This window comes from Panthera uncia, chromosome D2 (genome assembly GCF_023721935.1).
Source record: "Panthera uncia isolate 11264 chromosome D2, Puncia_PCG_1.0, whole genome shotgun sequence".
In the NCBI taxonomy this organism is placed as follows: Eukaryota; Metazoa; Chordata; class Mammalia; order Carnivora; family Felidae; genus Panthera; species Panthera uncia.
The window spans coordinates 31,265,751-31,289,996 of record NC_064818.1 but is presented as its reverse complement, the minus strand read 5'-3'; the positions used below and the strand labels follow the sequence as shown (position 1 = coordinate 31,289,996).

Sequence of the window (24,246 nt, the reverse complement as noted above, 5' to 3'; positions counted from 1 at the left end):
TGTAGAAGCACAGAGTGCTCTGGGCAGTCCTGCCTGATCCTTCCCCGGGGTGTCCCTGTGCTTCTCGTCTAGGTTGGGGAACCGGGATGTGCTGGTGTGTGAGACACCCCTGGTTAGATATAACAGGACAGAGGCCCAGAGGCCTTTTTAGCTGTGTACGGCATGGGTTACATCCTACAAACACAGATCTCTCTCCCTCATGTTCTTTCCTCTTAGAAATCCCTTCCCTGTGATATATGCAAAGATGTCATCACTGCAGCTGGGGACATGCTGAAAGACAATGCCACTGAGGTGAGCTGCCATGAGTGTGTGTGACCGCGTGCGAGCAGTGGCCGTGTGCACCCATTCCTTAAAAGAGCTGTGGTTCTGGGGGTCTAATGAGGAGTGGTCAAGGCCCGGGTAGGAAGTAGTTCAGATCTTGTGAGCCACATACTTCTGTTACATAGATTTTTAGCCCCCCCCCCCCCCCCCCCCCCCCCCCCCCCGCCATCCCTTAAAAATGTAAAAACCATCCTTGGCCACAGGCTATACACAAACAGACTGTGGGCTCTAGCTTGCTGACCCTGGCCTAGGTGTTCAGTGCCCAGGCTTGATGGTTGATGGGGGCTTTTGTATTGCTGGTCGCTACCTGTAGGTCCGTTTGGGCCATCTCTGCTCAAAATTCCCCATGCCCAGGAGACTGCAAGTCAGAGTGGCTGTATTTTGAGGAATGTCTGCTTTTTGCCCGTTTGTCTGATGGAGCCAGGGCTGCCCGCTGGCCCCCTCCCAGGGTTCTTCCCCGAGGCTGCCGTTTGCTGGGAGCCGTGGAGGGCCTGTGCTCTCAGTCGTCGGCAGAGCAGATGCACATCCTGATCTGGCCCTTGTCTGTATCCCTTTAGCAAGAGATCCTCGTGTACTTGGAGAGGACCTGTGACTGGCTACCTAACCAGAACCTGTCTGCCTCATGCAAGGAGATGGTCGACACCTACCTCCCAGTCATCCTGGACATGATTAAAGGACAGATGGTACGTGGTGGAGAGTAGACTCGAGGGCACTTCGGGGCCTGGGGAGGTGCTGGACCAGAATGGAGTGGTTAGAATGGAAAGTCTTTTCCTGGATTTGGATTTTCTCCATAGCTTGTTCCTACCGTTCTGACTTCCAAGAGGGCTTGGGCCCAGTGGAACACTCTGGCTTGTAACTTTCAAGCGTTGGGAAGGGTGCAGGAAATGGGACCTTGCAGAATACTGAAGGAATTGTAAACTGATTCAATTGTAAATGTGGTGTAAAATCGTAAGTATGGTGTCACATTTACATGTGCCCATTTGATAACTCCTGTCAGATCTTTAGCTCTCCCTTTGAGCATGCAATTCATTTCATTTCTGTGATTTTTATCCCAAAGAATAATTCGGGGAATATACTTGTGGGTTCAGCTACCAGGGTGTTCTGCTTTCATTCAAATAAGCATCTGCTGTGCATAAACCGTGTGCTACTTGTTGGATTTTCAGCAACAAACAAGGAGCCGGGTCTGTGGAATTTGAAAGACGCTATGAAAGAAGAGGTGCCCAAATAACAGGGCCAGAGGGGCGGAAGGGTCCTGAGACTGGACCAAGGTTTTGGCGAGACTAGCAGGGGTCACACCATGCAAGGCCTTTTAGGCTCTATTTAAGGATTGCAAGTGCGGCAGGAAGTCCTTGGAGGGTTCAAGGAGAGGCAGAGGCGGGACATGATCATAGGTGCCTTCTTTAAATGTGTAGGTCCCACCAATTGGGAGTTAGAAGGGGGGAAGCTGGCAGGACAGTCTGGTGTGAGATGTGATGGACCAGTGGAGGCGGACAGAGACACGTTCTGTTTCAGAGGAGAAATGGAGTGGACCTGCTGATGAAGGGAGGGACAGAGGGGGGAGTGAGGAATGTCTTCTAGGTTTCTGGCTTGAGCTGCTGGGAGTGGGGTTGGGGGAGTCATTTGCTAAAGTGGAGGTGGGGAGGGAAGCAGGTGATTTTGTTGGAAATACCTGTGAGTGAGGCCTGTGTGTGTGAGTCAGGCCACGAGGTAAGGACAGGGACTCAGGCACCAGGTGGCAGTTTTGTTTTCCTCTGGGGAGAGGATTTCCAGCTGGACTTCTTTCCTCACTAGAGTCATCCTGGGGAAGTGTGCTCTGCCCTCAATCTCTGCGAGTCTCTTCAGAAGCACCTGGCAGAATTGAATCACCAGAAACAGCTGGAGTCCAATAAGATCCCGGAACTGGATGTGGCTGAGGTGGTGGCTCCCTTCATGGCCAACATCCCCCTCCTCCTCTACCCTCAGGACGGCCCCCACAGCGAGCCCCAGCAGAAGGTAAGGCAGTAGGCCCAGCCACTTAGGGCCCGGTTCTGTCGGATTAGAGATGAGGCATGAGAGGGGCGGTACGTGTGTGCAGTTCTCAAGCTGGGGACTTACTCCTTCATTTGATCTTGCAGTTAGATGAGCTGCCTTTCAAATGGTTGTGTCATGGAGGTTCTGAAGAACTTGGGGTATTTAAAATATGCAAGGGCTTCTCTCTGTTCCAATTAAATTTTATTAAAATCAGGGCGCAGTTGATTATAAGCCTGTTGATAATTTCAGAGCCTATGAAAACACAGAGCTGGAGTGCCTGGCTGGCTCAGTTGGTGGAGTATACGTACACCTCTTGATCTCGGGGTTGTGAATTCGAGTCCTACAATGGTTGTAGACATTACTTAAAAAAAAACAAAACACCTTTTAAAAACCTACAACTGTTCAGTAAGTCACTGGTGCTGTGGTCATGAACACATAAGGAAATTCTCTTGGGAATTTGAATCCTCTTAGTTATCATAGGAGCAGTGTTTCCAGCCTGACACCCCATCCCACCCACCCATCAACCCCTGTCACTGTAGGCTGGTGGGGACGTTTGCCAGGACTGCATCCAGATGGTGACTGATATCCAGAATGCTGTAAGGACCAACTCCACCTTTGTCGAGGCCTTGGTGGACCATGCCAAGGAGCAGTGTGACCTCCTGGGGCCTGGCATGGCCGACATGGTGAGCCTTATCTCCTCATGCATTGGAGGATGTCCTGGGCCTGGGACCTGGGCTCTGGAGTGGGGGAGCCAAGAAAAATTCAATTCCTGAGGTACCATTTTAAGTTCCAACCCAAGGGCTTTGAGGAAGAGATTGTTCAAACAACTCCTGTTTCCTTTTTTCCAGAAAGCATCTGGAATAGTTGGTGGGTACTTAAATGCTTTGTTGGTTACTTGAATTTGTATATGTAACAAAACATTTGGAATAAAGTAGTATAAGGAGACCACTTTTGTGAAGAATTTTTTCCCCTCCCAGTCACCATATGTATAAGGAACATTAGAATCCTTTATAACCCTGTTTTTAGAAGCCTGGCTGTTACATATTCATAGCTGTAGGTGTGCCTTCCCCACAGCCAGTGGGCTTGTTGTCCTTGGGAAGCCGTGCAGGCTGTCTTACAGCAGATGCACCTGGGATGCTTTCCTTACCTTGCTGAATATTAGTCCTGCAGGCTAAGAAACTCATTTTGTTAGATTCTTAGGGGGTTTCATTTCTTGGACCCTGTTCACTTTAACCAGGGGCCTATGAAATTGACACGTAAAGCCAAAATGCTAGTTTTGTATCCAGCAACCGAACAACCTTGGCTAGACTGGATGTAGGGAAGCTGGTTGTAATAACTCCATGGGTCTAGGATCTAGAGCAGCCTTCCTGGGTAGGAATGGCTGGTTCTGGGAGCTCTGGGTTCTTTTCTGTCGGGAGTCTTTTGGCCTCATTGAAGTATCTTTGCATATCACAGTCTGACTTGGTTTCCCAGTTCAACCCTGTGTGAGGGCTGCCTGTTTCCCTTGGTTTCCTCACTGTGGACCAGGGCTATTCTGTGAAGGTCTAGAGGCAATAACTAGATGTGTATGAAAGTAGGTGTGCTGAAAATCATTATAACTTGGTTCTGCTGGGTTTTAACTTTATAACCTTGTCTAGGAATGTGTGAATGGGTCTGAAAAGTCACTTCGTGTTTGTAGTGGCATGTCTTGTAGCCATGTTCAGAATTGCTCCTGAGCAGTTGCTGTATGATCTTGGGGCAAGTTTGGGCTATAAAAGGAGATTGGAGGACCTTCTCTCTAAGGGCCTTCGGGACACATTTTCAAAACACTTTTTGCACACCTTTTCCTATAACGTACAGGATAAGCACATTGCCATTTTTATCTCAGACGTTTGTAAGACTCTCCTCTTGGAAACTGCTTGATAGTTGCCTGTTGACATTGTCGGAAATGCTGGGGTTTTGGTGTCTCGTTGTGGCAATTAAGTGTCACTGACAACCTGTTTCTCTCTCCTCAGTGCAAGAACTATATCAACCAGTATTCTGACATTGCTGTCCAGATGATGATGCACATGGTAGGTGGCAGGGGAGGCTCCCTGTTAGCATTCTTTGTCTCAAACTCCGTGATTCTCAGGATTTTGAAAATTACATGGTTTAGTTTTCCCTTTTTCCCTTCAGATAACGAATTGGGTCAAAACGAACCTTCTTCAACCAGCAGACTCTCTACCTGCAACTCAGTACCTCCTCCCCTTTACCTTCCCCAGCCAGGGAGAAGGCTGAGGCAGCTCAACCCCCAGGACTGCCCTGATGGCTTCCTGGTGATTTGTTTGCCTGTGCATATGTGAGCTGGCTATCAGATTTCTGGTATCTGCCTTTCACCCTGGGGCCGGTGGGAATAGTCTGCTCTGGTAGGTAGGCCAGGGCTGAGAATTGCTTCGTTGCAGCTGGAGTTCGCAGGTGCAGGGGAATCCCGCCTCCCACAGTTGGTCCTGCACTCTGCAGCAGTGTTAGCTCTAGCTGCTGCCTGAGTTCCTAACTCCTGCACTTGCTTCTGATGCTTCTGGGTGGTATGGGCATCCCTCCCTTACTAGAGGTAGAAAATCTTGATCGTGGACATGAGCTAGTTAGCTCCACGCAGAAAACTGTTGTACGAATCAGGGTGATGTGATGGTATTCTTAAATTGGGAACATGCCCTGGCTTCCTGAGATCTAAGCTGCTGGAGTTGAGGGGGTGGGTTGCACTTTGTCTCTATCCTGCTGACTTTCTGACTGTGTTGAGATTGACCTGTGTGGGTCCTTGAGTTTGTTCTCCAACCAGGGGTCCGCAAACTGTGGCCCACCACTGTTTTTGTAAAGTTCTGCTGGGTCTCAGTGATGCTCATCCCATTTTGTGCTGCAACAACAGAGTTGAATAGTTGAGACCTCACAGCCTGCAATGCCTGAAAGATTTACTCTGTCAGGGCCCTGCTGTAATTGCTCAAGGGCTCCCGGCCAGGCATTGGGATTATTATTACAACATGCCTTGTTCTAAAAGTAGTTTAGAGGCAGCTTACAAAGACATGGAGCTAGAGGAGGAAATCAATAAGCCTTTGATTTGACTCGATTTGGTTAAGTGCTTTCTCATAGCTAAATAGTAAAATTTTCTCATGATAAAAGATTTACTGCATAGATGTTTTTTGAAAATACGTGTAATACATCCCAAATCAAAAATCATTTGTGGTTTAAAAAAAAATAGCAGTGGGGTCATACGGTTATATAGTACTTTAAACTTTGTAGTTTACAGTTATTTGCTCAAAAATGTGTTTTATTGGTCATTAAACATTCTGGTACAAAAGGATTTTTAAGTGGCTGCATAACCTGTTTGGGTGGAACATGTATGTAACCAGTCCCCTTTGGATGTTTAGATTGCTTTGAGGTTTGCTTTTGGGATCAAAAGCATGATGAGCACCCTACCAGTTAGATAGACAGGCACATCCCCGTTTCTCCCTTAGTAGAGAGAACTAACTGTTGATTTGTTGTCAGATCGGCCTTCCAGGCTGGCATTTGGCGCCCTGAGGCCGAGGCAGCAGAGGGTGTGTGGTTCAGGACCCCTGACCCCTCTGGGTGTATATTCCAGCACACACCCCCGATTTGGGCACTCCTGTGTCTTGTCCCACTTTGCTGCTTACCACCTGAGGGGAAGGCCTTGCAGGCACGGTGGACTGAGGCTCCTGAGGATGGAGAGCTCCTCATCACCTGGCATTTCCTGGGACCTGTTGCCCTGTGTTTTTGAGCATGATTTGGTGTGGCGGGAGCATGGGGACAGTGCACACACAAGCTGGACAGTGTGCTCTGTCCCTTGAGGGCCACAATAACTCTCAGTGCCCCCTGAAATAATAGGAACAAGGTAGGTTGCTGATTTGTGACTGCAAGGTTTCCCCTGAACTTCTGGTGACATCCTTACAACCTTGGTTAACAGACGTTGTTATTTTAATTTTTTCTTAACTGTTGTGTCCTTTCCTTTCTCTTATTTTCATCTCCGATTTCCTGTTTTTTTGTTCAACAGCAGGATCAGGTATGTGATGGGGGATTTGCTTGTAGTAGTGGTCTGCTGCTTCTTGTAGTTAATTTTGCTCAATTTTTTTTTTTTTTTTTTTTTTTTTTTTTAATGGCATGACCTGTGTTAATATGTAGGCTGGTGGGGGAGCTTCTGCATTTCTCCCCTGTGATTTGGGGGGGGTCTCATCTCCCCTTCAAGGGGCCAGAAAAGGAAGCGAGCAGGGCTTGGACTCTGGTTAAAAACCAGCACCCAGCTGGCCATGTGCATGCCGCCAATGTGATGATGGGGAACCATAGGTGACCCCGGAGATGACTGTTTCCTTAATTGTAGGCCTGACTTCCAGTGGGACACCTTGTTTCTGTGATGACTGAGGGCATTGCATGTCTTTAGTCCTGTTTTTCATCACCTCAGAAATGCTTCTGCTGCATGAGCAAATCATTTGCAAATAGTGAGCAGACTATTCCTGTCTGTTGGATCCAGAGACTTGGAAACAGTCTCTTGATTGTGGCTTCTGCCCCTCTGGGTGATGGGGTCCTGCAGATCCTAGAACCATATCAGATGGCTCAAGAGCCAGGCCACTGGTGGCATAATATGGGGACCAAGTCCCCAGACCATTCTTACTGAGGCAGTACCCCCTTCTGAGCACTGGCATTTCTCTGTAGGAATAAAGATTTTTCAAAGGTATTTTGAAGTCTCATGGGAGAGTACTTTGGCTGAAATACTTGTTGCCCCAGGGAGTTAGTAGAACCGAGCTCATCTGAGACAAAGCAGCCACATACCTCTTGAGTCTTTGTCTTTGGCCCCATTCTGGTTTCTCTCCCCATACTTAAAGTGTGCCAAAGACAGGGTATTTAGGATACATTTCAGACTTCCCCAATCTTAATTCTGAAGACTTCTCGATACTAAAACGAGGTGAACAACAGCCACGGTCTAGCTCTTCTGCAAAACCGCTCGTTTTAGCAGTCCTGTCCTGACGCTTTATGGTTTGGTGGTGGGAGGCAATCGCTGTCAGGCCCAGAGCTTGTTGCTGGTTGCATTTGGTTCACAAAGGATACAGAGTGTGTATACTTTCCTCACTCTTGGCCATCATCATCGTGAAACGGTCAAGATGTCCAAATTACAAGTTCCCTGTGGTTTGCTGTCTGGGTGGGAAAGGGGATTGATCTGGAGCATCTATGACCTGAAAGAATTGATCGCTTTGGGACCTTGGGTTTTTGTGTGTACTGTGTTTATGCAGTTGTGAAAATAGAATGCAGTTTCCAAAAAGCCATCCATTTCTTCTTTAAATGGTCCTGCCATCGAAAGATAAAGTGTGGTCTTATTTCCAAGATTTTTGGCTTTTTTAGTTTATGGGCATGGCGGTTCTTCCTCTAGAAAGAACATGCGGCTTATTTCCTACTGAGAGTGAACCAGCTCGAGCGAGAAACAGGTTCTAGAGCGAGAAACAGGTTCTAGAGCAGACCAGGTGTGCTTGGAGGAGGATTTGATTGCCTGTGAAAGGGAACAGGCACCAGAAGTCTCGCTTTCCTGGGGCGCTCTCTGGTTGGAGCAGGGATGTGGTTCTGTCTGCTCTCCCCTCAGCTTTGCGTGGCCTCCTCCCGGCGTGAAACCGGTGCATCCGCACTCGTGGGAGTCCCTTCAGGTTCAATGAGGAATCTTGCCTGTTTGGCAGTCAGGCTTGACGCTGTGACCCGGGTGCTCCCCTAGCACTCCACCCTTTGTGTTTAGAGAGTGGAACTGAGGGGGGTGGTGGGTGCAGGCCTGCATCTGACTGCCTTTTCTCTGCCTTCTTTAGCAACCCAGGGAGATATGTGGCCTGGTTGGGTTCTGTGAACAAGTGAAGGAGGTGCCCATGCAGACTCTGGTCCCTGCCAAAGTGGTCTCCGAGAACGTCATCCCTGCGTTGGAACTGGTGGAGCCCATTAAGGTACCTGGCGTCACTCGTTTTGTACTGGCGAGGGCTGTGCAACGCCCAGGCCACTCCACATTATACCACGTTCTGTGAGGCTTACGCTTTTTTGGTTCCCTGCTTGGCTGCTAAAGGTGTTTGAGTTTGAGACCATTCAGTAGTTTCTGGTGTCCCCTCTACCAGTGCAGTACCCCTCTCCCAGCCCTGAGTGCATTTACTTCTTTGGTTATAAACCCAAGTGCTTCACAGGATCAGCCTGCATCTGTAGGACGTCTAGCTTTTTCTAGTATGTTCGTGTCCCTCCACCTTGCCCACTGTTGCCGCAGTGCAAACCTGATACTCCCAGAACACCCCAGGGCTCATGCAGAAGCTTCTCGGTGTACTGCCGTGCATGCGTGGGTGTCTGCTTTCGTTTCCCTGGTACCCTTCACTCAGTAAAGATCCACCGTTTTCCAGAATCAGCTTACATTCGTCACTTGTTATGGGTCCAGCAGTGTGTTAGAGATGGAGTCCTGAAACCGTTGACCTGGAGTGGCGAACAAAATTGTCCTAGTGTTCATCGGGCTTGCAGTTTAGTTCTTAAAAGGGTCCGGGCCACGTGACGTTTTATCACGTGGCACACGCACACACTTCTGAAGTTGCCATGGCACTTGACCTTTGGCTGTCTCATCTCCCTCCTCTGTCCTCCCTCAGCATGTGCAGCGTGTGGACCACAGGTTTACGAAGTCAGATGGGGTTGGGGAAGCACTTCCACCTGCCCCATCTTGCTGACTGGATTACTGGCCAGAGAAAATGAAGGGGAGTTATAGCTTGTATTCTAGCCACATGTGGCTACACGTTTACATAAAATCAGTTCCTTGGTTACCCTAGCCACATTTCAGGCGCTCAGTAGACACATGTGGCTCGTGCTGCTCTGCTGGACAGCAGAGGGGGAGAGCATTCCTCCTGTCCTAGAAAGCTCTACTCAGCAGGATTACTTTACTAAAGGCGGGCTGTAGAAAAGAAGTCTCGGGTATAACGAGACTTGACACTTAGGGGCAGACCTGAAATGTGTTTGACGCTTTGTCTTCTCAACAGTAGACAGGAAGTGAGTCCTCACTCTCCTGCTCCCCCATCCACCTTCCCAAAATGACTGCGGAATGATGAAATGATTGTGACCAGATACATCATGCAGGCAGCTCTTTGGGGTTGGGGGATGTTTTCACTGCTTCCGTCTTCTGAAGTCTGGGTTACTGGTTTTTGTGGGGTGGGGGGTGGTGCGTGGCGGGATGTGGTGGTGGTAGAGGATTGTGCAAAGGGATGGGTCTCCCACCATGTAAAACCGGCAGGGACGGGAACTTGGACACTGGGAGGAAGCCACCTTTTGGGTGACAATCTCTTGTTCCTGGCCACAGGGTGTCCCTTTCCCTTTAGAGCAGCAGGGTCCAGGGTGAGGTGAGGACCTCAGCATTAAAGTGCTGTCCTCCCCTTTCAACAGAAGGACATGGTCCAGGAGAAGACTAGTGTTTTGTGCGAGATGTGTGAGTACGTGGTGAAGGAGGTGGTCAAGCTGATTGACAACAACAAAACCGAGGTATGTGCGTTTCTAGAATGCTAGAGCACCCCCGTTCCCCAAAGGCAGAAGCAGCCGAAGAGGTGGACTCAGCCATCGCTGGCAGTGGACGCCAGCCCTGGGAATCTGCATACCCCCTGCGCACCAGTGGATCCCTCTGGGCTGGGGTCGGGCCTGTCTCATAGGTCTTGTCTTTTTGGGGAGGAGAGAGTATCTTGCTGTTGGCTGGTTTCCTGGTCATGTTAGTATTACTGAAAATCTTTCCTAGGCCTGTCCAGCCTCTCCATCTTCTGATACGATCCTCTTGTTTTGTGTTTCAGGAAGAAATACTTCACACTTTGGGTAACGTGTGCTCAAAATTGCCTGTATCCTTGTCTGAAGAGTGCCAAGAGGTGGTGGAGACTTACGGCTCCTCCATCCTGTCCATCCTCCTGCAGGAGGTGAGCCCTGAAGTGGTGTGCAGCGTGCTCCATCTCTGCTCCACCCAGGGGCTGCCTGTGCTGCCTGGTGAGTAGGGTGAGGGTGTGGCTGGCCGGCCCCTCGGCTTGATGGGCCCTGCCAGTACTCAGCCTGTGCTCCCTGTGTGTAGTACGCGTGATTCAGCCGAAGGATGGTGGCTTCTGTGAGGTGTGCAAGAAGCTGGTGAGCTATTTGGACCACAACCTGGAGAAAAACAGCACAAAGCAGGAGATCCTGGCTGCTCTTGAGAAGGGCTGCAGCTTCCTGCCTGACCCATACCAGAAGCAGGTATGCCCCTGGCTGCTTTGGCCCAGAATGTAAGAACCTGTCTGGAGAGTGCAAAGGCTGGGGTAGCTCATTGATTGTACCTGTGATTGAGGTTTTCGGCGGGGGCGGGGGGAAAGCTACCTGTTTCTTAGAGGCAGTCTGTTGGCTCAGGGGGAGCCACTGGCTGGGAGAGATAACAGGAACAGGTGAGATGAGGCTGCGTGTGGGTGGGTGGGCATCTGGGAAGGGGGTCCTGGGTTGGCAGTGGCAGGAATTCTTTTGGAAGAACATGCGTGGCGCCCCTCCTTTTGTGCCCCCACTCTGTGTGGACACCCTTAGACCTGGGTGTGCATCTGTGTTTACCTAACAGTGCGATCAGTTTGTGACTGAGTATGAGCCCGTGCTGATCGAAGTCCTGGTGGAGGTGATGGACCCTTCCTTCGTGTGCTTGGTAAGTTCCTCTGGGTGGCTTTGCATGGAAGGGCTCCTCTGAGGTTGCGGCAGAGTCTCGGGCAGGGGGGTGGGAGGACATTCTAGGCCTGCAGCACTTCACTCGGCAGTGCTGACTTTTTGGAAGCACGTGTCAGAGCTCTGATTGTAGCTGCTTCTAGAAGCCGGTAATCTCTGGTTTTGGAAAGGATCGGTAGAGCGGATCTAATTCTTTCCTCCTCCATTTGCCCTTTTTTCACCGTATAGAAAATCGGAGCCTGCCCTGCAGTCCGTAAGCCTCTCTTGGGAACTGAGAAGTGTGTCTGGGGCCCTAGCTACTGGTGCCAGAGCATGGAGGCGGCGACCCAGTGCAATGTGAGTAGCCCAGCAAGTGCTCCGCAGGCCTGCCTTGTCATTTGGGCAGCTCCCACGACAGTCCTGTGTCAGTAGGCCCCTCTGCAGTCAGCTCTCTGCCCTGCCTTTATGTCCAGGGGGTGGGGGATATCTGAGGCCCAGGGGGGCGATTAGGCTTATCTGTCTTGGCCCAGTAAAGGCAGGAAGACTGCGCTCTTGCCCTTGAGAAGGGTGGGGGTGTGCTTCAGTATTTTGTGCTACTGTTTTCCTGTTCTTGGCTTTAATTCTCCTGTGACAGGGTCAGGCTCACATTCACATGAGGCCACCCCTGAGATTGCACAAGTCCTATCCCTTGGGTCGGTCTTAAGCTCGGCCTGTATCTTCACCTGAGGCCAGACGGCTGTTCTCGAATGGTCCTGAGAGCTGGCACCACCCAGGTGTTGCAGGGTGCTGTGGCGCTGACTTGACCGCACAGCCGCCGGTGGTGCCCCACGCTGCTTTCTTGGGTGGAGACGTGTGTGGACCAGTTGGTTACCTAATGTTCCTTTGTGCAACTTTTTCTTCCTTGAGCGGGTTCCTCGTGACCATGGGGCATGACTGTGCTGGTGTGGTTGCATCAGTTTGGCGACGCCCGTCCCGGCCACAAGGGGCTCCTTGTTCCTCCAGGCCTGGCCCACAGCACAGTCAGTAGAGGAGTAGGCTCTTGCTGCTGTTCTGGGCAGATGTGCCCGAGGGGCCATTGCCCTCCGGGCCAGAGCTGGTGTGCACCCACTTGGGTGGGGAGTTTTGCCCTGGGGGCCCCTCCGTGCCGCCTGCTGAGTGCCGGGACTCCCGAGTATAATCAGATGGGAGGGGACCTGGGCCCTACGTGCATGGGTGCTCATCTGGAAAACATGCAAGTGCTTTGTAGCTGCTGCCCTGGATGCTTGCCTCAGGAGTCCCGAACACTGGGGTGGACACGCGCTCCCCAGTTTTAAATGAGGCGCTGTCTAGCTGACTCAGGACAAGACAGCTGGTCCCGGTTTTGGGTGATGTCTGATGCACTAATGGGCCAGGGGTGGAATTTGTCACATGAAGGCTAAACGCAGTTTCCTCTCTCCTGTCAGGCTGTCGAGCATTGCAAACGTCACGTGTGGAACTAGAAGGGATGTTCCTTGGAGAAACTGCAGCATCTTTTCCTACTTGTGCGTCTGGGGGCAGTGAACACAGATCTGTCGACTCTGTTATAAAAATAGGACCCCCTCTCCCCTCCCCTCATTTCCTGTCTCCTGATTGTAGCATTGCCGTCAGTGGGGGAGGCGTCTCGCCCTCTGCCACCCATAGCCGCTTCAGTGTCCCTTTCCTTTGCCTAGACAGGTGAGGATGTCCTGTGCGCCGGGAGTCTTTCAGCCTGCCCTTGTGGTGGGTCCCGGCCCGGGCCTTGTTCTGAGCCCTCTGCCTACCCCATGCGGGGACCGCCCCTCTTCTGGGCCGATTGGCTGCTATTCATAGCAGCAAAACAAAGGCAGTTTTATAAGAAAGATTAGAGGCTCAGAATAATTAGGCTTTTTAAAACCGCGTTTTTACCATAGGGAGGATTTAGGAAGCAGCTGCTCAGGAGACCTGGGTGAGGCTTCGGTTTGTGTCGACCTTCGTTTCGGCTTTCCTGTGTCTTTGCTGGTGATGCCTTGTTTGGGGTTCTGTGGGTTTGGGTGGGAGGGGCAAACCTGCCTGAATGTAATCTGCTAGCTCCACGTGGAGGTCCTGTGGGTCTGCTTTTGCGTGTGAGCGTGGACAGTGGTGACCACCTCTTGCTTTTGTGTTTGCGTGGCCGTGGAAGCCTTGCTTTTTTGTGCGTCTGTACTGCTGCCCAGGGCCCGCCTTTGCTCTCTCTGCTCCAACCCTCATTTCCAAGATGTTCTTTCTGACCTTCAAATAAACGTGGATGACCAGCTCCTAAGCCTTTGGCTTTCAGGTAGAGGGTCTGCTGGGTGTGCTGTCCAGGGGCCTCGGCTGCTGCCCTGCTTCCTCTCCGTTTGGCCGCCTCTTTTCCACTTCTAAGTGCCAGGAGACAGCGAGATATGAAGTTGCTATTAAATGGACTTAATGACTTTTTTGGTTTGTTTTGCACTAAAGTTTCTGTGATTTAATAATAAATAAAGTCTGTTAACCAGACCTGAGCCTGAGTGCTTCCGTAACACCCCAGCCAGGGGAGTTTGGTTTCTGACCTGTGGGTGTCCAGCAGTCCTGTAGCCCCACTTGGCCACAGAAGGCAAGCAGAGTGGGCAAAGAAATCCTACTTGGCTCCTCTCTGATTGACCCAGGGTCGCAGTGGTTGGTCAAAGGAACCCCTGAAAGTCAGGCCCGGATCTGCCCTGCCCTTCACCCTCCCCCCTTCCCTGGGCCAACCGAAGGGAGGGTAGTTTACCAGAGCCAGAGCTAATTGAATGAACTACTGATTCCTTGTGAGTTGCTTTTCTTATTTAAAATTCAGACCATTCCAGAAACGTTCGGTGAGTACCAGTTAAACAAAATCAAGGGGAAAATGTTGAGGGAATAACTTAATTTAAAAAAGGAATACACACAAACACATTCAGAACCCAAGAGAACACCAGTCATTTCTCTTTAGGAGCCGGGCACGTTTGGGAAGCCAGTGAAATGTAGAGAACGCCGTTCACCGACGTTGACCATGTCCACGTGGGGAGGCAGGGATCACTGTCAGCCCCTAGCTGGATGTCCAGCTGGGAATGTGCTAGAAATGCATTGGGACTTGAACTGAAGTCAGGGAGCCAAGGCCAGGCAGGGTACGCCAGCTCTGGGCCTCCCTCTTCTGGTCTGAAAGTCGGGGGGAGGGGAGGGGAAGAGGGCCCGCTTGGCCTCTTAAGAGCTCAGCCTGGGCTGAGTTGGTCCTCACGCTCCTGAGCCCCCGGTGACCCTCCTTACCTGTGTCCTTAGATGCTTAACATTTTTGTTTGGTTTTCTTAAAAAAATAACAAATTTTATGAAGATAGAGGTCAGGTGCTGAATGGGCATCTGGCAGAAGTGGAATCTGAGCAGCTGGTGCGGGCTGCCACCAGGCCAGCCCGAGGTCGTGCGCCCAGAGCCAGCCTGGGGAGGGGCCCACACTGTGGTCCTGCTCTGTCCTGCCCTGGGAGAGATGGGGGCAGGTGCTGCTCACACCGGCGAGGCTCCCGTCTGGTCATAGCTCTGTGATCTCCAGGGGGCTCTCCAGGATCACATCACGAAGCTTGTGCAGGGGTGTAGATTTGGCTGACTCTGTGCGGGCGTTGCGCTCAAAGGCACTGGCTTCAGCTGTGGTCAGCGTCTCCAGTGAGCGACCCAGGCCCTTCTGGTCGTCCTCGGGCAGGCTGTTAAGGTCAGTGGCCAGCAGAGTGCCCGTGCTGCCGTGCACCGCGTGGATCCCGTCAGGCCCCTTGAGCTCTGTCGGCGGCTTATGGCGGAAGCGCAGGCTGCCCTGACCGGGGCTGTGCTCCCCTGGCTCCTCCTCCAGCTCAGTCTGGATCAGCTGCAAGAGGCCAGGATCCCCCAATGGCTCTGAGACCCACCCATGCTCAAGGTCATGCCCAAGGGCTGAGCAGGTGGATGGCCCCAGAGTCCCACCTCCTGTGTCCATTTCCTTCCTACTGCCCACAGGTAGCTCTGCAAGCACCTCTAGGCTTGTGCTGCAGTGGGCTGGCCTGTCCAGCTGGTGGCAGTGTTTCTCAAACTGGGTATAGAGGGGAACCCGGACACTTAGGGTGTTAGGGATGTGTTTTTGCTTCCCATGAGAATCTTGAATTTTGTGTATTTGCTTTGAGAAGGGTCCTGTGATGGAGTTTTGGTATCTGGATTTGTCAACAATTTGTCCTTGAGCAGGACATGAAGGGAGTGTCCACAGGTGAAGTTGGAGGGGTGATAGGATATAGTAGAAACTCAACACATGGTGGCACTTTTGTCCTGGGTGGAACTGTTCATTGTTAGCCTATTCCGTTTGGGAATTGGCCCAACTGGAAATCTGGGGTCTTGAAGAAAGTGAATTTTTAAAGTGTTGACATCATTGCAGGCAAAGAAATTTATGTAGGCCCATTTGACCCTGCAGCCTGTTTCCTATAAGGACATCAGATGCCTTTTAAAGGCACCTTTTTGGGGTTCAAGTCTGAGAAACACTCCTCAGCACCCACTCTAGGAAAGCCCACTGCAGAGCCCAGGAAGTAGACTGGGCCTGCCGGCTGACTTCCTGGGCCCCGCCCATTGCTGTCTTTGGCCCTGGCTGCTGAACTCTAGGGATTGAGAAGGATGTGGGTGGCTGGAGCGAGAGAGGGAGGGAGGGAAGGAATGAACACCCCCAGGGCTGGGGCACAGCACACAGCTCCGGGCCCGCCCGGCTACCTCAGAGATGGAGGAATGGCAGGAGGAGGCTTTTTGCACCATCCGCTGTGCAAAGAGCTTTTTGAGCCGCAGGTAATCCTCCAGGACCACCTTGAGCAGCGATCCCTGGGGGAGCGAGAGGGTTAACCCCCCACCAAGGCCTTCCCCTGCCTGTCATACCCCTTGCTCACTCCCATAACTCAGATGGAGGTGATGGAAGGTACATAGGCACCTGATCCGAGGGGAAAGAATTGGGAGCAGAGCCTGGTGACAGTGGCCAGCTAGAACCCACGTGGGCTCCAGGCCACTGCAGGCCGAAGTAGCTCCTGGTCAGCCAGATGCCCTGGCCTCTCTGAGCCTCGAGGTGGAGAAAGCTGTTTCCCAGGATCCTCCCCCATCCCTGTATCTTGGGGAACTGGTCTGAGCTCAGCCAGAGGCCTGGGTGCGGGCCCCTGAGGGGGTGTGGTGCAGAAGCCTGCAGGGAGGGCTCACCTTGATGGGTCCCTCCCGAATGATCTGGCCCAGCTTGGCAATGTTGTCGTACTCTTGGATGGCTGCCCGCAGGTACCGGTCATCATCAGGCTTGACTGCTGCTGGTTCACGCCCAAAAGTTCCCTGGGGAGAGGGGACATTAGCCGGAGCAGAGGTAGACCGCATGCACACGTATGTACACACACCCAGGGTAGTGGATACAACCCGCCACCCTCATCCCCCAAGGAACCCAGCTCCTTGGCAGGCAGTGGCAAAGACCTGCTTTACCTCCACCCCGTCCCGCACGGTTGTCCACCCCCTGCCCCTAGCTCTGGCCAGGGCTCACATGGGTGCGGGTGGGGCTATTCCATAGGTCTGCGATCTCACTCAGGTTCTCCGGCAGGTCGTCCTCATGCTCAGCCTGGGCGGCCAGCTCCAGGTTCCGGCAGAAAGGATCCAGCCACACGGGGTTGGCCCTGCAGGTGGGGAGTGGGGTGGGTGGGGTGCGGAGGGACAGATGCCCTTGTAGCTTAACCACTAACCCCTGCTCTTTTCTTTGGCCAACGGTAGTACCTTCCTGGGACTGGAGGTTCATGGCCTTGAGAAGTAGGCCCCTAGCCCATTGCATTTGGGCGCACAGCCACGCTAGGATCCCTCAAGAACCAGGACATGTTGATCTCGATTAGTTTTGGTACAGAGGCCTCACTCTGCACCTGGAGTCCAAGTCTGTGTCTGCTGGAACTGGGGGCCCAATTGGGGTGTTGATCCCAATCCCAGCTCAGCCACCACTTTATAGAGAAAGCTGGCCACCAGGGGGCACCCACACCCCAGATTTTAGCTGGTCTGGTCCCTCAGAGCTTGAGGGGTGTCAGACAATCCGCTCCCACTGGGTCCTGGGCATGCCTCCTCAAAGTGACCCTGAGGTCTCAGGGGCCCCACTCACCCGTCGAAGGAATACTTGTTGGTGTTGGGCATGTCCATGATGTCAATGAAACCACGATTTCCTGTAGGGAGAAGTTCTGGGGCATGGAGGGGAGGGAGGCACCCTGCTGTGGCTGGTGGAGCCTGAGCCAGCCTTATGAGGCCTAGGTAGGCACTCTAGGCCCCCAGAGGCCCCTCCTGCCTTGTCATCCTCACCCCCCCCCCCCCCCCCCGCCCCGCCTCAGTCCCCCATTGTAGCCCTTGCTCACCTGCCGAGCCAGCTACAATGGCTTTGAGCTTCCTCTTGTGTCTAGAGAGAAGCAGAGAGAGGGGCTGGTGAAGGAGGCTGGGTGGGGCTGGCACCTCAGGGCCCTGCCTGCCTCTGTGACTGTCCCAGGAGCAGGGCTGGTCAGCCTTTCCCAGGGCAGGGAGGTGGAGGAGTCACTCACACGGTCCTGTAGTACCAGTTCATGAGGATGAACAGCATGGCAGCCAGGAAGAGGAGGATGGCCAAGACAATGATCGCCATCTGGGGGAGTGGGGCCAGGCGTGAGTGGGCGAGAGCACCCAGGGCAGAGGGGTGGTGAGGTGGGGCGCCACCAGGAGTACCTACCTGCAGGGCGGACATGTCGTCGGGCAAGCGGGCAGAGATGGCAGGCTGCACGTCCAGGACATTGTAGTTGCGGAAGAGGTTCCGCAGCTGCTCCTTGTTCTCATCAATCATCTGGATCACCCTGAGCGAGGGGAGGGGGCCTCAGCTTCCCTCTTCAGCCATTCCTCAAGAACTCATCCCACTCAGAAGGCTCTGCTGAGCTCCTGCCTCCGACCCCCAGATTCACCCCCACCAAGCTTTGCAAGATCAAATCCCACTCAGCTAGAATGGTTTTGTATCTTACAGGGTTTACCACTCCTCATACAGGATCCTGCTTGTTTCCTCACCATCCATGTAATACTCCCATTTTACAGATGGGGAGAGTTGGACTCAGAGGGGTGGAGCTCTGCTCACACCCGCAAACTACTCTCTACTAGCCCTGCCCACCTCTGGGCGAGAGCCCCACACAGCAGGCCTGATGGTGTTATCGGCCTCTTTTGGTGGGTCCCCTCCCCGGCTCCAGGCAGGCAGGTGGACCGACCGGACCCCACCCACCGGTCCACGTCCAGGATGCGGTTGGTGTCACGATTCACCACGTGGATGAGCAGCTCTGTCTGTGCGAAGTTCACCCGACCCTTCTTGTCCACATGGAACTAGGTGAGAAGAAGTGTCAGGGGGCGTGGCAGGAACAAGGAATGGGATGGGGAGCTGCTCCTGGCCTACCCTGCCGATAAACCTATCACTGCTGAGTGCTCATGGAGGACCACGCGTGATGTCAGTCGCTTGGCTGCATTGGGTGGGCCAGGTGCTGTCACTGGCCCTATTTTTACAGGTAAGGATGCTGATGGCTAGAGACGTGGAAGGACTTTCCCAAGGCCATGTAGCTAGGGAATGACTGAGGGGCTACAGAGACCCCCCTTCATTCCCCTGACCTCTCCGCAGTGGCAGTGCCCCATCCCTGTGGCGTGGTCCTCCTCCCCTCATAGCCCGCAGACCCAGGGTGGGTTCCATGGGGCACCTGCACGTCATCAGTGTTGACAATGGCACCGGTGATATTGGAGAGCAGGCGGATGAACTCCTCCTCAAAGCCACGCACGCGGTCGGGGATCTCGTTAATGACGATCTTAACACGCTGGTCATCCCTCAGGATATAGATGCCGATGATGGCCGTGTCATTGTGGCCTGCGAGGTCCCGGGCCACAATGTCCACCACAAAGTAGCCAGGGCTGTAGGCCATGAAGAGGTCAAAGGTACGCAGGATGCCATCCACACTCCCTGCAGGAAGAGCCCGCGGGCAGGGTGCAGCTCAGGGGCCACCCAGTGCCCCTCAATCCCCTGGGGAGGGGCAAGGGCCAGGGGCATTTGGACACACTGAGGGGAGGCTGCATCTCAGGCCACAAGTCCCCGCAGGGCCTAGCAGAGCGAAGCTGACAGAGAAGGTGGGGGGAGGGGGGGGACAAGTGAGCATGAGTGTTCTGTTCATCTGAAGGAGCAGCAGTTCTGACCTCCACTTGGTGGATTATTATCCTGGGAGAACGCAGCCAGTGCTGCCACAACCGGTGCTTCTAGAGATTTCTAAGGTTTTATTTAAACACTGCAAGTTAAAACACAACTGTGGGCTGCAGTGTCCCAAGGGTGACAAGTTTGGGACTCCACTGTCCCAGGCAGGGGCGATGGGAGACGTGTGAACACCTCGGTGTCTGTCTCCGTCACACACACGTGCACTTCAGAATTCCACAACCATACTAGAGACATAACCAGAGGTCGTACAGCAGTCTTCTCTTAGAAGACCATAGACCTGGGTTCGAGATCTGCCACTTTCTCGCTGTGTGACCTTTGGCAAGGTACACAGCCCCTCAGTGTCTTAAGTTACCAAACTAAGCAGTAGGAGATGAGAGGACATAGGGATGATGTCTGGTTGTGTGACTGGTTGTGAATTAGCCTTCAGAGGATGGTTAGGGGGAGCATATCTGAAGACAGAGGTGAAGGTCAAGATGGGATTTCAGGAAGTGAAGACAGGGCGAAGGCCAATGGAGGATGGTACAGAACAGGCTGAAGGAGTGAGTGGTGAGGGGCTCAGCTTGGGTGGGCATGGGGCCCTTATAGATAGTGGGGGGCTGTGGAGCCAGGAAGAGAGGGGACCAGGAGGAACACCTGGTGAGCTTTGAAAGCCAGGCCAAGGAGTCTAGACTGACCCCTGTAGGCGAGAAGAATGGGGAAGGTTTTGGGTAATGGGACACCCTCCAGGCCTTGCAGAACGTGACCCAAGAGGCTCAGTTGTCCACACAGGCCGATGCACAAGTAAACATGCACGTTTTCAGGTACATATGTGCTCTTTGAATTCTGGCTCCTCAGTGCTTAGCACAGTGCCTGGCCCGGGGGAGGGGGAGGTACATAAATAGGAAGATAGGTGGACACACCAAAAGGAGGATGGGAAGGTGGATGAATGGACAGATGGGTAGATGGGTAGATGGATGCATGGATGGGCTGACTGACACACGGGTGGGTGAACGGATGGATGAATAATGGATGAGAAGATGGGAGAGATGGAAGGAAGGAGAAAGTGGGTGGGTAGATGTAGAGATGGAAAGGGGGATCAGAGACTAGAAAGATCGGTGGGTGAATGAACGGATTAACAAATAGCTGGCTGAACGATGGCCAGATGGGTGGGTGGACCGAAGGACTGACATGGCTGGCTGGCCAGCCACTCATACCCTGTGGTGCCCACACAGACCCCATCTCCTCCAGACTACAGTCCATGCAGTGACAGAGGTCTTGGGTGGAGGCTCCTACCCATGGTGAAGACCTGGCCCACGTCCTCAGAGTCATTGGCAAGGGCCCGGAAGTAGTGGATGGCCAGGATGCTGTAGAAGACCAGGCTGTTGTTGCCAACGTCTGCGTCCAGGGCCAGCACCTGGATCAACTCTGAGCCCACCTTGGCATCGGTGGCCACTCCTGCAGAGAATGGGCAGGTGGGTGTAAGCGGCAGGGCAGGGGCCGCCCCGCCCCCCAGACCCAGGCTCTGGCCCCTGCACCTGCAGTGTACTCAGCCTTGGTGAAGCGCGGGGGCTGGTCGTTGATGTCTTCTAGCACGACGCGCACCTCCTGCAGGGTGAGGTCAGTGACCAGGTCGAGGGCTGGGGAGGGCCCACGGGGAGGTGTCCAGCTGCGATTGCTTGAGGCCTTGACGATGAAGGAGAAGACGGCTTCACGCTCCCGGTCCAGGTCCCGCAGCACCAGCAGACGCCCGTCAGGCTGCAGATGGAAGTTCTTCTCTTCGTTGCCGGCTGAGGATGGGACCACGGCACAGGGTGAAGGGGCAGGGCTGGGGTGGGGCATATTTGGGTCATCTCCAGCCCCAGGGTAGGTAGGGCACTAGCCCTGGCAGGCCCCACCTGCAATGAAGTAGTACACGATGGCGTTGGGGCCCTCGTCTGCATCCACGGCGCCTGTCACGTTGCCCACGAGGGTGCCACGTGGCGAGTGCTCAGGCACTGTCAGCAACTGGTACTGGGGGCTGCCTTTCTGCAGGGGGGAGGGGGATGTCAAATGAGGGCCAAGGCCAAAGGACCTTGCGCAGTACCTTTGTAGGTGCTGAGGGACTTTATTGCCCAAGGCTTGTGGGGTGAGCAGGACCTCTGTAACCTCAGGGGAGCGTGGGCTGGGCCTGGTCTGGCAGGTTCTATGAAGTATCCCAGCACCTGAATGGATGTTTGAACAAGGGGGCACACTCTTTTAAAAAAAAAAAAATTTTTTTTTTTTAAAAATACTTATATTTTTGAGACCGAGAGAGACAGAGCTTGAGTGGGGAAGGGGCAGAGAGAGAGGGAGACACAGAATCTGAAGCAGGGTCCAGGCTCTGAGCTGTCAGCACAGTGCCTGATGTGGGGCTCGAACTTGGGAACAAGATCATGACCTAGAGCGAAGTCGGACGCGTAACCCAGCCACCCAGGTGCCCCAAGGGGGCACACTCTTATATGCACATGGATGTGCACTCAGAGCCTCCAGGGAATGTCACCCCCATGTGCCCACAAGAAAAAACCCCATCAAGTTGTGGAGTATGAGTCTACACGAGCAGCTCGGCTGGCCCCAGCTTGGTGAAGCGGAGCTCAATTTCAGGTTTCCTGTGTGCTCTTGTGCGTGCAATTAGGTGAGTTATAGCTCTAGGGGTCAGGCGTATTTGCCTGCTTTTTTGACTGCTGGGTAGTGCCTTGAAATAGCAGCAGCTCAATAAATGTTGTAGGAAGTGCATGCAGTTTCTGAACGTAACCACATGTATATGGCACAGTGTGCACAGGAGAGCCCTGCGTGTGTACTTGCAGGCGGGGAGTCCCTGTGTGGGTGCGGGTTGGGGGGAGGGGGAATGGGCGAGCTCACCGGGGGCCTCACAAAGAGAGGTTCGTTGTCGTCGATGTCCTCCAGGGCCACTTGCAGCGGCTGCATGGTCTCGTATGGCACTGGCTGGCCCAAGTCGCTGGCCACCAGGATGAGCTGGGGGGTGGAGGGGTACAGTCAGAGGAGGGCACTCCCTGGGGGCCAGGTCACCGCCCTTGTGGGCATTCTAGGTGGGGAGGTGGTGGCCCTGCGCCTAGAGGACAGCCCCTCTCTTGGCCCCGCCCCTCGCATTGGGGCCCGCCCCCTTACGCTGTACACAGCCTGTTTCTCGCGGTCCAGGCGCTGAGCGGTCTGGATGAGGCCGCTTATGGGGTCGATGGTGAAGTACTCCCAGTCCCGGTTGCCAGCCGTCTTCAGAAAGCTGTAGCGCACGGCCCCGTTGAGGCCCTCGTCCTTGTCTGTGGCATAGACCTCATATACATTGGAGCGCAGCGGGATCTCCTGTGGTGGGGGGTGGAGGGGCATGGCAGGGAGGCTCCTTGGCCATCTGAGAGAATGCCAGCTCCCACGCCTGGATGGAGCTCTTGTGCTTTGTCCTCACTTAGCAGAATGCCCTTGCCACCTTCTGGCATCCTTAGGAAACGCCTGCCTGCTTAGCTGGACTCTCCTGGAGTCTCGGCATCTGCTAGAGCGTCCCTTCACCCCACCCCCACTCCACTACCCAGTGATGGTCCCAGCTGGTCTCCATCCACCACGCTTCAAAGTCTTTCAGGGTTATTGCCCTTCCAGGGCCTTCCCCCGTCCCTCGGATCCCATTGCATGCTGAGATTTGGAAGGCAGAAGGGGAACCCAAAAGCTGAGGCCACAGCCACCATTCTGTTGCTCGGTCTGTCTTGCTCTCTGCTACCCTAATCACAGGAGCCTTAGGTGTCCCCAGACAACACCGTCTACCCAATGGGGTACATGAAAATGAGGGATAGGCTGGTAGGCTGACAATGGGTGGATAGAGAGGACACTTGGGTTCTGGTCTAATTCACCACGTGACTTGGACACACCACTTCACGTCTCTGGACCTCAGTCTCCTGATTCCCTTGAGTGAAGTCTCAGATATCAGCAAATCTGATGGGTATCATATACTGACCCATAATAAGCTGTACAGGCACAAGGCAAAGAGCAAGTTTCTTGGCTTTTAGCTGGAAAATTATCAGCTCAGCATGGTTTCACTGTTTATCTCACTGATCATGACGATCAGAAACTCTGAATGGCAGTTACATCTAATTAATGAAAAGTGGGATGACAAATAGGTAATTACTTAACGCAGCTGGTTCTCTGCGAGACACAAATCTTTCAAAATTTGGAGTCTTGAAGGGAAAAACGTAGCAAATGGGCCTTTGTTGTGGAAAAAGAACTAGATTATTATTAATTTATACCTTACCTCGTTCCACATAAAAAGATTTGAGACAATTTATAAGAATGTATAAGTTATAATAAGAGCAAACAAGTTAAAAAAAATCGGGGTAAAGAAAAAGAAAATGGCGGCACCTGGGTGGCTCAGTCAGTTGAGTGTCTGACTCTTCTTGATCTTGGCTTGGGTCATGATCTTGTGGTTTGTGGGATCAAGCCCTGCGTCGGGCTCTGTGCTGACAACACAGAAGCTGCTTGGGATTCTCTCCCTCCCTCACTCCCTGCCCTTCTCCTGCTTGTGTGCGCGTGTGCTCTCTCTCTCTCTCAGAATAAATAGACGTAAAAACTTTTTTTTAAAAGGAAAAGAAAATGATTGGCAGGAAGATGGAAACTGAGGGGTAGGGGTCCAGGTTTGTGCACTAAGTCCCTGCGGGGTCATTTGGCATAGGCTGACTGCTCTGAGCTCCCTGGCGGGCAGTGCAAAGAGGACTACTCTGTCACTGCAGTAGGTGCTGGAAAAAGCAACTCACAAGGTAGGTGCACAGCGTTTCCTAGAGCGCAGCCCTGGGACAGATTTCTCCTGTGGGGCCTCTCAGAGGAGACAGAGTGACGACAAGGACTTGATGCTGACATTCTGAGAGGTGGAGGCATGCTGAAGTTTGGGGAACAGAGAGCAAGTGGGAGACACCCCGATTATACCACCAGGGGGCAGGTCGGGCCTGGGTGCTGAGAGGAAGGAGGGAAGGGGCAGATGAAGGAGTACTGCCTGTCTTTACAAGGCAATTTAAACAATATTTTTAAAAAGTTTATTTTGAGAGAGAGAGAGAGAGAGAGAGAGAGAGAGAGAGAGAGAGAGAGAG

At 53.1% G+C, this 24,246-nt stretch overlaps 2 protein-coding genes across 5 annotated transcripts in view; one reads left to right on the top strand and one right to left on the bottom strand.

Moving 5' to 3' along the window:
* Positions 1-13,470, top strand: part of PSAP (prosaposin) — a 33,287-nt gene extending 19,817 nt beyond the window's left edge. The window contains exons 3-14 of the mRNA XM_049646168.1: positions 217-291; positions 879-1,004; positions 2,113-2,313; positions 2,871-3,014; positions 4,326-4,382; positions 8,142-8,273; positions 9,733-9,828; positions 10,128-10,314; positions 10,397-10,554; positions 10,904-10,984; positions 11,230-11,337; positions 12,423-13,470. Of these exons, the coding sequence (XP_049502125.1) occupies positions 217-291; positions 879-1,004; positions 2,113-2,313; positions 2,871-3,014; positions 4,326-4,382; positions 8,142-8,273; positions 9,733-9,828; positions 10,128-10,314; positions 10,397-10,554; positions 10,904-10,984; positions 11,230-11,337; positions 12,423-12,458 (1,401 nt within the window). The 3' untranslated portion in view covers positions 12,459-13,470. The remainder of the gene's footprint in view (positions 1-216; positions 292-878; positions 1,005-2,112; positions 2,314-2,870; positions 3,015-4,325; positions 4,383-8,141; positions 8,274-9,732; positions 9,829-10,127; positions 10,315-10,396; positions 10,555-10,903; positions 10,985-11,229; positions 11,338-12,422) is intronic.
* Positions 13,471-13,647: 177 nt separating this feature from the next.
* The window catches only part of CDH23 (cadherin related 23), a 31,282-nt gene continuing 20,683 nt past the window's right edge, over positions 13,648-24,246 (bottom strand). For 2 of the 4 annotated variants that reach the window (XM_049646154.1, XM_049646152.1), the window contains 14 exons: positions 22,292-22,483; positions 22,025-22,138; positions 21,043-21,172; positions 20,683-20,934; positions 20,441-20,602; positions 18,666-18,922; positions 18,203-18,300; positions 17,669-17,789; positions 17,505-17,584; positions 17,325-17,365; positions 17,078-17,153; positions 16,481-16,610; positions 16,156-16,278; positions 13,648-14,821 (listed from right to left, as the gene is read on the bottom strand). In XM_049646154.1, coding sequence (XP_049502111.1) covers positions 14,495-14,821; positions 16,156-16,278; positions 16,481-16,610; positions 17,078-17,153; positions 17,325-17,365; positions 17,505-17,584; positions 17,669-17,789; positions 18,203-18,300; positions 18,666-18,922; positions 20,441-20,602; positions 20,683-20,934; positions 21,043-21,172; positions 22,025-22,138; positions 22,292-22,483 — 2,103 coding nt within the window. In that variant the 3' untranslated portion in view covers positions 13,648-14,494. Of the gene's footprint in view, positions 14,822-15,684; positions 15,790-16,155; positions 16,279-16,480; positions 16,611-17,077; positions 17,154-17,324; positions 17,366-17,504; positions 17,585-17,668; positions 17,790-18,202; positions 18,301-18,665; positions 18,923-20,440; positions 20,603-20,682; positions 20,935-21,042; positions 21,173-22,024; positions 22,139-22,291; positions 22,484-24,246 lie in introns of all 4 variants that reach the window. The other 2 variants (XM_049646155.1, XM_049646153.1) reach the window with 2 other exon arrangements.